The sequence below is a fragment of the Myiozetetes cayanensis genome, unplaced genomic scaffold (assembly GCF_022539395.1).
Source record: "Myiozetetes cayanensis isolate MyiCay16 unplaced genomic scaffold, myiCay2020 scf9, whole genome shotgun sequence".
NCBI classification, from domain to species: Eukaryota; Metazoa; Chordata; class Aves; order Passeriformes; family Tyrannidae; genus Myiozetetes; species Myiozetetes cayanensis.
In genome coordinates this window covers 6,405,058-6,415,238 of record NW_026088185.1, presented here as the reverse complement: position 1 = coordinate 6,415,238, position 10,181 = coordinate 6,405,058, and the positions used below count along the sequence as shown (strand labels likewise).

Genomic DNA, 10,181 nt, shown 5'->3' with positions numbered 1-10,181 from the left:
CTATCAGTGATAAAACTTCCATTTGCAAAGAAACTCCTCTGGTGTGGCTGTATCTGCATAGATGGCAGAAGGAATTATGTAAAATGGTCAGTGAAAACCATGTATAGTTACTTTTACTACAATAATTTGTCATCTCAAGAGCGAAGACACTGTAAACTCCATAAATATTGTCAGAAAGGTAAATGAGGTAAGTGATGGCTGTTGGAAAAGCATCAGCTCAAAATCTGTTACATTTTATGGACAGACTTAAAATAGAAACTCCAAGGCAGGCCAAGATGCAAAGAAACCCCCAAACCAGAACAAGAAATAGAATCAAAAAACATATATGGACTATTATCAGTTTTGAGTGCCAGGGAAAATAAAAAAGTCTAACCCACTATAATCAACAGTTGAAAGTAAGGAATTAATTCAAGGGATTAATGGCAGAGCAGAAGTTCTCTTGAGTCAGTATAGAAAGTCCTTTGCCATGAGGTCCAGCTTTCAGCTGAAAATGAATCAAAGTACAACTAGGATGTAACATGTAGCCACACACCAACAGTTAAGCAGTGAGACATAGGACCAAGGTAGCTCCAGTTCTCAGCCTGACTCTAGTTGGAGGTTTCCAATGGAAGTGACTTGAGAACAGAAAAATCTTAACAAAACCTATGCTATATAGAACCAAAACTCTCCCTTGGCAAAGCTCCACCTATAAGGATCATACCTTTAAGAAGCCCTGGTTTCAGAGTAAATATGAGCTGACAGATTGACACAGAATGAAACTCCTGACTGCTTTACTAAAACCTCTAGCTAGAAGCTCATCTTCCACAAGGAGTTTGAATAACTGAGAAACAGCCCTTCTGCCTTTTTCTGGGCCTCTCTCTGGGCTGGATTCCCACCCACAAAAGAGAAAGAGTTGTGAAAGTCCCACAGGAGAAGTGACACTATTGCTGGGCTGTAGCAACAGCCAAGTTAAAATAAATACATCAGAAACCAAGGAACATCTTGTTGGCCGGGAGAGCTGGGCCACCGGAAGGCAGAGGGTGGAAGAGGAGGAAGAACAAAAAGTGAGAATACAGACAGGGAGAAGTTCTTCCCCAGAAGCTGGAAAGTAAAACAGGAGGCCAGTGAGAACTTCTGGGCAGGGCTGAAAAACAAGTGAAAGTGAGAGCTTCTCTCATCTCTGAGAGTGCAGCCAAAAAATCAGGTTACTAACTGTAAAAGAAGAAGACAGAAAAAAGCAAAAGGCAAACCCTTCCAGATTGGCAGAAAAGAACTATCCACACTCCTTGCCTCCATGTAATGCTGGGTGGAAGGGCTAAGAAGGAAACAGGACAAACTGTAGCTTGGAGCCAAAATATTTTCCTTCTGGATGCTCCTGGCTTAGTTCAGCCCTTTGCGACTTTCAATTTCAACCCATTACGCAGTCCACAATAATAATCATAATAAATGGCTGTTTGCTTGCTCAGTGTATTCGGCTTCCTCTCAGCAAGTCAAGCTCAACCCAGCACTAACATTTATTTCTGGATTTAAACCAGGCCTACCTAAAATTAAACACCACTCAGTGTGGTTTGCCATATTCACTGGGAGAGAATAAAAGGAATTGCACTGAAACACCAGAGTTTGTGGCCAAGTTCACCTCATGCTGCTGGTTGTGATATCACCGTTATTTCACTTTACTTTAGTACTTTTAAAACTGCTGTGGAAAAAGGGAGGGTTTCAACTCTGTTTCAGGGCTTTGAGGGAGATGCAAGTGATCCTAACATGGACATAACTAACTGTTGTCCTTTCATTAAAAGAAAAAACCCTCTATTACTCAAAAGTCAAATTATTGTTAGAAACCCATAATGACTAAATAAAAACAGCCACCAGAATCTGAGCAGGCAGACATCATCCTGGGAGAACAGCCCTCAGGACAAACTAGTTTCAGCCCTGCCTAAAATAACATCTTTGGAGAGCTGTCCCCACCATGCTTGGTGTTCCAAGCCAGGTCCCACAGTCCCTTTTCAATGGTGTTCATGACACATCCTGAAACACCGATCCACTCCCAGAGCTGCCCTGACAAGTTCCCAGAAGTGCCTCAGAACTACCCCGCAGGGCATCAGGGTGGGGGTTCCAAAGGGTTTAGGGCAACATGAACAGGATTCAGGTATCTGTGAAACATCTCAAAATGTGATGAAGAACAGGTTTTCAGCTATTTCAAGCTGGTGCTGCCCATCCAGAAGCTTCTCCTGGGAACAAAGGACTGTCCCATGCCACTTGCCTGCTGATTCCCATTGTCATGGGTCTCATGAGGGTTCTCATTTTTCTTGACAAGCTGGCAACAGGGAGCAGGGTAGGGTCTCAGTTTCCATTCTTAAATCACTTGTATGCAATGTAAACACCTCCTTACAAATCAGGAAAACAAGCAAACAACCCGAAAGCCCCAAAAGAGCTCCTCTACCTGGATCAGAATGAAAATGTCTTCCCCCTTGCTTTCCAAAGCTGATTTCCCCCCCAGTTTTGCAGGGAGTGGCTCACGAGGGTTAAACAGGACTGAAGACCCTATTGCCAAACAAGAGCTGTGGCTGTGAACTTCTCATCACTGGCAAAACACAAGAGTTCAGGTAGATCAAACTAAATATCAGAATCCATGGACAACTGGAGCAAAGAAATGCACTTTTCTGCACCAATGACACTGAACATTTCGTTAGGAAGGACTAGGGAGGAGGGAGAAGAGAAGGGAATTTCCACTGAGAGTGCCAAAGGCTTAATTAGTGCCCTGTCACGAAGCATTTATACCCGATGAAATTCATCCCTACTCTGAGAACCGGCACAAAGTTACGTCCCTGGAGCTGCAGTTCACCAGCAGAAGGAATGAATTTCCTTTAAAGACTGGTGTTCCGGATTCCTGGATGAGACACTCAGCAGTGAATGGAGCACTGTGCAGTAGAACCTCAGCAGCCTCGAAGTGAGTTTTGCTGTGACCTAACAAAAACCACAGACTTGAAATTGTGATGATTCAGAAATTTTCAGCTCGCAACAGGAGTTCTTGCAAAATATTTGGGAACTGCAGGAAGCATTTGATGGTCTCCCTTTGTCATAGAGAGGAATCCTGACCTTCCTCTTTCCGATTCTTGTTCCTGATAAGTGATAATTTTAGAAGGAGATGATTAAGCCCACGTGGCCTTTTTTCTAAGGTTCCTTCTAGAATAACAAGTGACCTGGTGTGGTGCTTTCTGTACTGTTTCATCTTCCCTCTTTGCTGTTGGAATTTGCAGAGGAATGGCTATGGGGACAGACCGTGCTCCCACTCATACGTGTGGCTCCCCACGAGCGTGTGCAATAAAGGAAATCAAGTTGACCCAGTGGAGAGGTTTATCTGCAGAGCAATTCAATGGAGCAACAAAAGGCAGGAGAACCTTATAAGGGCATGTGCCTTTCCTAGCCAAGAGTTGAAAAGGTAGGATTTCAGTAGGAAAAAAATATGAATAGACCAAGAATATGAATCATAATAGCCATGGCTAAAGCAGAGGTCTGGGACATTCCTAATCCTTATTTGGATGAGGAAACCATGGATGGGTGGTTTATGAATTCAAACTGATGTCATCCGAAGGAAGACTTCAGGTGACTCTTCCTTTCATTTCCTGTTGGCTTGAGGGATGCACTGACAGCAGGACAGACAAGGAGTTCCATCCATTTCCCAAAATAAATAAGAGACATCTCACAAAGGCTAACAGCATGCAATAGAAAAATTACTGCATGTTTGGGTCATAATTACTGTCAGAGATTCCTTTAGAAGTGAAACCAGGCTGCTCCAAATTGTCTTGAAATATGACTCCTAAGACTATTTCTGGTTGCTAATAAATGATGGCTATGAAAGAAACTAATTGAAAATTGTAAATTTTTTTGTGTGCTTCCAGTAATGTTTTCTTAAACAAGAATCTTACATATGTCCCTGTGTTCGTGTAACTAACGCCGTGGAGAGAATTAGACACAGTCACACGCTTGCTAACACTGTCTTTTCTCATTCAGTTTTCAGACTGAATTCCATTTTCAGTTTTGTGTAAATACTTATACTGCCCTTAAAGACCTAAGTGGTGACATGAACTGGACTTAAAGCAGACAGAAATGAGGTCATTGTTGATAATTTAACCTTCATGGGGGCTACACCTGGGATACGAACCTTTTAAATGCCGTTTGCAAATAGTCCCTAAAAGCCGAGGTTTCTTCCTCATGTTTGCTTATTCCACCGCAGCCTGTTCCTTATGGATTACCTGTACTTAGCACTTATATTTAAGCAGGTTTTCCCTGGCGAATTTGATGTATCCTAATCCTCTTGTTCTTGAAGACTTCTCATTACCCTTTCCTTTTCCACGTCAATTGAGCTCAATTAGCAGCCAGTAGCAGCAGTAGGACCTGTTCACACACTCACTGGATCTCTACACAGTAACTGGAAAAGTGACCTCAGATTGCCTCCCCATTGCACATATATGTTTCCTGGAAGGAAACCTCTTCTTTTCCAATAATTTCCACGCAGTAAGGCTTCCTTTGGAGCAGACAAGGTAAAGTACATCCAACGGTCACACAGAAACATTTTCTGACAACGTGCTTTTCACCTGGCTTTTATCAGAGAATTCCAGCTATGTTGTGAGCTGGAATTTCAGGCTGACACTTCATATTTCAGGTCTCAGAAAAGCAGGAACACTTTCTGAAAGCCAGTTCTCATTTCAAGAAACTGGATATTTGCTAGTTTATGATGACATGTCCCGCTTCAAAAGCTAATGCTCTCCCTTGCTGTTGGCCATCTTAGTTCCGTGATTATTTTGAGGGATAATGTGTGTCCAGTAACCCAGAAAAAAGAAGAAAAAAAAAAGGCAGCACAGTGGATCTAAAAATAAAAATTAGGAAAGGTGGGAATTAGCTCACCACAGCTCACCTCAATTGCCAGGTCAGGTTTCAATTTCCAGTAAGTTTTCAGCAGGGAAGCTTGTGTTAATGTATCTGTGGGCACTCCTCACACAGAGGAAAAGAAATTTCTTTGCAAACAGACACCTGATGTCACAACTCCATGCTTTCCTGGAACAGAGCTCGCGCTGGATCCGCACTCTGCCTGCTGAAAGAGTCTTCATCCCCCGTGTGATACTACTGCTTGCATTCCAGTAAAGATGACACAGTGGGTTTGCTGTAAGTGTAACCAACAACATGTTGGTGCCCAACATGCTGAAGAACTCTTACGGAGACCTGTGGCAGGTCAGCTTAAGATGTCTGGACATACAGTCAACTACTTCACACTTGGGTTTTTCTGAAGAGTTGCTTTAATACATCAGGAACCACAGCAGAGTTTTCAGATTCGTAATCCCTTTGCCAAGACAGAGTGTTCTAGAGAGGCATGAAAATGGTCAGCAACACAACCTTCCTGTATGATCTGAACTTGGTGCTGGTCCAGGTGCTGCACCAGAATGGGGCGCACACTGTGCTTTGCTCAGTGGCAGCTTGAGAGCCCCAATTACTGTGCACACTCTCTGCTTTGTAGTATTCCTTCCAACTCAGGAAAAGAGAGCCCCCCCAAAGCAGCAGAGATGGCTATGGGAGAAAGACAGATGGAAGAGGTTGACAAAATTTGTATATAGCAGGGTTACACTAGGTCAACACACTGAAGAATCTTTCTACTTAATAAAGGTTCAACACCTACTATTTCTTTTTTCATTTTTCTTTTGTTCTCAGAGTTTATTTTGGACAGCAAAAAAATAAAGCAAGAGAAAGAGAGTATTAAATTCATCTTGAATAGAATGCAATTGCGCCGTTCTTTCCAAGTGAGGTGTGAAAGCTTTTAACCTTGAGTCCCCAGCAGCAGATAAAACATCACTCAGGGCTCCTATGTCCAACCCGTATGTTACACCTCACCTTCTCCCCTGTGCAGAACATTATTCCTCCTGAACGGAGCAGTATCCGCTTACAGGCAGCGCTGCTCAGAGGAAAAAAGAAAAGTTTGCCTCTCCTTCCCCCCCAAAAAAGGCCATTTTGTTCAGCCAGATGTTGTACAAAATGGCACGGCCGCTCTGCTCGAGGGAAGACGGGCCTCCCACCCCGGCGGGTCCGGCAAGGCGGTGGTGGCCCCCGCCCGGCCCCCGGCGGCGCCGAGGCCAATGGGCGGCGGGGCGGCGGCGGCCGCCTCCCCCCGCCCAGCCCGCCCTATATAGCGCCCGGGCGGCGCCGCCGTCCCGTCCGTCGGGCTGTCCGTGCCGAGCCGAGCCGAGCCGAGCCGAGCCGAGCCGAGCCGAGCCCAGCTGTGCCAGGATGCCGGGCCGCACCGTGTGGCGGCTGGCGCTGCTCGCCCTCTGCCTGGGGGCCGCGGCGGCGGGGGGACCTCGCCGCGGAGCCGGCGGCAAGAGCCGGCGGCAGGCGCAGACCCAAACCACGTCGGTGCCGCAGGGCACCCCCGCGCAGGGCAAGCGTGAGTACCGCCCGGGGGCAGGGCAGGGCGCGGGCCGTGCTGCGGGAGCTCCGGTGGCCCCGGGGGGCTTCGTGTGCCCCCCGCGCTCGCCCTCGGTCGCCCCTCGGCTCGGCGGGACCCGCACACGTGTGCGCTCCGCGCCCCTTCCCTCCCGGCTGCTGCCCTCTGTAACACCGAACTTTGCCTTCTCTTCCCCCTCTGCATCCCCCTCCTCCTCCTCTTCCCCCAGAGACTTGCTATGACAATGGAAGGTACTATCAGATAAACCAGCAGTGGGAGCGCATCTACCTGGGAAACACGCTGGTCTGTACCTGCTACGGTGGGAGCCGAGGGTTCAACTGCGAGAGCAAGCCCGAACGTAAGTTGGTGGCCCCTTTTGTCTACATCGAGACCGCGGCATGGCTTTTGGAGCCGAGTAAGCTAAGCCTTGTACGATTTAGAGCTGGCAGCCTGGGTTTTCTGCTGAAATTTGGTGCTTAGGGTCAGTAATGTGATCTACACTCAATTACACTGAAGATCTGGCTTGGGATTTTAAGAAATGCTTTTCATTAGTGATGAGCCTGCCACCAGAATCCTGAGCCAAACATCACTCATCTCTCTGGAGGATTGGATCTAAACATTAATTTTGGAGCCAAACCTCTTCTTTATAATGAACTGAACTGACTCCTGGACTCACACGGGGAAGTTCAAATCTGGAGTCACTTTGCAGCTCTGGTTCTGCACTGTTTGATTGCTTCACCCCAACTTTTCATAGCTGTGCGGTGTCGTCAGCTTGTTTAAAAATATTTCAACTTACTAACTTTCCACAGCCCCCCGGCCGTGCTGTGAGCTTTCTATAATTGAGTGTAAAATGAGATTGTTTAGTCTGTGCAGAAAAAGTTTAGGTAACAGAAAGAAGTTGAAATGTGAGGTCTGCTGTAGGATGCTTCTCTCCAGGATACAGTGTAGTTCTGATTATCAGATGCAATCTATCTGTATTTATTGGTCTGAAGCCACTGGTTTGCCATAATTTCTTTATGCTGCTATGGAGATAGAAGAGAGAAAAACTGGTTCCTGGCTGATAGTGTTCATGTAAGACAGATGGGAGCGTCCCAGCCATCTGTTTTGCAAGGCTCCTGTGCTGCCTGCCTCAGGGCTGGAGTGTTTTAAGGAGTACTCAGTCCTCCATAAAAGGGAGTTCAATATGACTTTACTTCCCCTGCAGAGATTCCCAAGTTTTAGAGTTTCAAAGTCCATTAGCAAGTTTTTCTTTATGACACAGTGAACTTTATCTGTCCAGTAGTGAAGCAAGTTGTGCTGTTGCAGATCTTGAGTCCAGTGGCAGCACTGACATTCTGTAGTCACTTACTCATGCACGAGTACGAACAATTCACTAGTGAACTTTGCTATTGACTTTGGTGGGACTGCTGCAGAATTTGGGATTAATACACTCATTTTTTACCAAGTCAGAACAAAGAGGATTAGCATGACAAAGCACACAGCTTCCAGGGGATGTTTGTTCCCTCCTGTCTTCTGTACTGTTGGCTTCAAACAGCTGGGATTGATCCTTTTCACAGGCATTCCTGTGAAGTGCCATGCAGCAACTTCTGGCTCACTAGGGGAGGGAAGAAAAGGTTATTCAGCATCTTGGGGACCTTGAGGAGACAAATTTCACCCAACTTCCTCTGTGCTGCTTTATCCCAGGAAGAAAAAGGAGACTGATAGGTGTTTTTCCACAGGAAAAAAAGGAGTATCTATGTGTGGAGGCGAGGAACGTGTGTTGCTCTTGACTGTACATGTTACTGGTGTGGTTACATGAAGCTGATTTTTTGGTTTTTCCCCCCTCACAGCTGAAGAGACTTGCTTTGACAAATACACGGGATCCACTTACCGAGTAGGGGAGACCTACGAGCGCCCCAAGGACTCCATGATCTGGGACTGTACTTGCATTGGAGCTGGACGTGGGAGAATCAGCTGCACCATTGCCAGTATGTAACTAAAAGCCTATTACTAGAACTATTGTTCCTTGGTGTCATATTTTCCAGAGCAATATGCACAATATTCCCAATGCCTATTAGCTAGAGAGTTGCAGGGGAGGTTGATCCAAAGCCCGTCAGAATTTTGGAGTTGAAAGTCCTTGCCCCATGTACGTACACTTGCACAAGCAAATTCCTCTTTCAAGAGGTCAAGTGCTATGTGTAAAAACATAGGCCAAATATTACTGTTAGTGTCCAGCCATACAGGTTAGTATATTTACTACGTACAAGAGTGCGTTGCATCTTCACAGGCACACCTTTGAAAGTAGTTTTTCTGACTGGAAAAAAGAACAAGGGTCTGCTCTGCAGCTGCTGATACACCATCAGCATTAATGGGACTACTCAGAATAAATGATAATAAATAAATGCCACCCAAGAGTCAGTCCTCCATCCTCCAAAAATGTCATCCAACACTTGTCCATAAGGGAACTGGGATTGGATATCCAGACAGCAGCCTAATGTATTTCTGCAATTCCTTTTTCACTACCCTGAGCCATACTTTCCTTTTGATCTTCTCTCACTTCCCTTGGTCCTTTCTCCCCAGATCCCCTTTCACGTCTCTGTCTGGAAATCCTTTCCTTATTGAGTCACTGAATTGTTCACAATTTCCCTTCAGTTCATAATTACACTTTCTATGAGCACAGATGAAGATCACTGTGTCAGGACTTCTAGGCTGAGATTTCAAAGTCTCTGAGGCACCTTTTGAGAAAAGTCTTATTCTAAAAAGTATCCAGTTTCTTGTTTAAGACACACATGATGATCCTATAGTAGTGTTGCCACAGAGGACTCGAAAAACCAGCCATCATTGCAGCATGGGAAAAAAATAATGCATTGAATCTAACAAGTAGAGCTGGAGCCCTTCTGAATTTAATGGTGTGTTATTGGGCAGGGATGATAAGTGTTGTAAGAAAAGAAAGAGTCAGTAAGGAAATTGCAAACAAAAGAGCAGTCTCGTTTCCTCGTCATCAGCCTGGTTTAGAGCTCACTGGAGAGTCTCACTGACTGCAACTGGCTTTGACTCAACCTTCAGAGCTCCTAGATTCCCTGCTTTCATAAATGAGCCCACAAAACATTTTAGTAGCTCCTAATAAAGGTTTTTTTATTTTTTTTCTTTTTTTTTTCCTGTGGAAGAGGACCCTCTGTTTGCAAATGGCCCTCACTGTGTTTCCCTCCCTCACGCCAAGCACCTCCTTATACTCCACATGATGGCCTGGCCACCGTGTCCCTCATGGGTGGCCACAGAGAAACCTGAGTGGCATCACCGGTATTAAGATGGAGGCAAACCCTTACTCACCAGCCCTCGGCCTGGGAGAGGGGTGCGAGGGAGAAATAGTACCTCCTCAGGTCCCGACATTCCCTTTTCACCAACCAGGTTTCAGATGTGGTTTGGAACGTGGAGGCGGTTAGCTGGAAGTAGAGAACAGGGCCTGGGAGGCAAAGAAAATGGTGGTGCCAGTGGAAAATGGCGAGTGGTGTTTTACAGGGTGATAGAGGAGGCAGCCACAGCCTGCCCCGCTCCTTCTCCTCACTGCCCCGCTCCTTCTCCTCACTGCCCCGCTCCTTCTCCTCACTGCCCCGCTCCTTCTCCTCACTGCCCCGCTCCTTCTCCTCACTGCCCCGCTCCTTCTCCTCACTGCCCCGCTCCTTCTCCTCACTGCCCCGCTCCTTCTCCTCACTGCCCCGCTCCTTCTCCTCACTGCCCCGCTCCTTCTCCTCACTGCCCCGCTCCTTCTCCTCACTGCCCCGCTCCTTCT

At 46.4% G+C, this 10,181-nt stretch overlaps 1 protein-coding gene across 5 annotated transcripts in view; it reads left to right on the top strand.

Moving 5' to 3' along the window:
- The first annotated feature begins 6,206 nt into the window (after nucleotides 1-6,206).
- Nucleotides 6,207-10,181, top strand: part of FN1 (fibronectin 1) — a 53,300-nt gene continuing 49,325 nt past the window's right edge. For 3 of the 5 annotated variants that reach the window (XM_050340022.1, XM_050340023.1, XM_050340021.1), the window contains exons 1-3: nucleotides 6,208-6,412; nucleotides 6,642-6,770; nucleotides 8,242-8,379. In XM_050340022.1, the coding sequence (XP_050195979.1) occupies nucleotides 6,256-6,412; nucleotides 6,642-6,770; nucleotides 8,242-8,379 (424 nt within the window). In that variant the 5' untranslated portion in view covers nucleotides 6,208-6,255. Of the gene's footprint in view, nucleotides 6,413-6,641; nucleotides 6,771-8,241; nucleotides 8,380-10,181 lie in introns of all 5 variants that reach the window. The other 2 variants (XM_050340027.1, XM_050340024.1) reach the window with 2 other exon arrangements.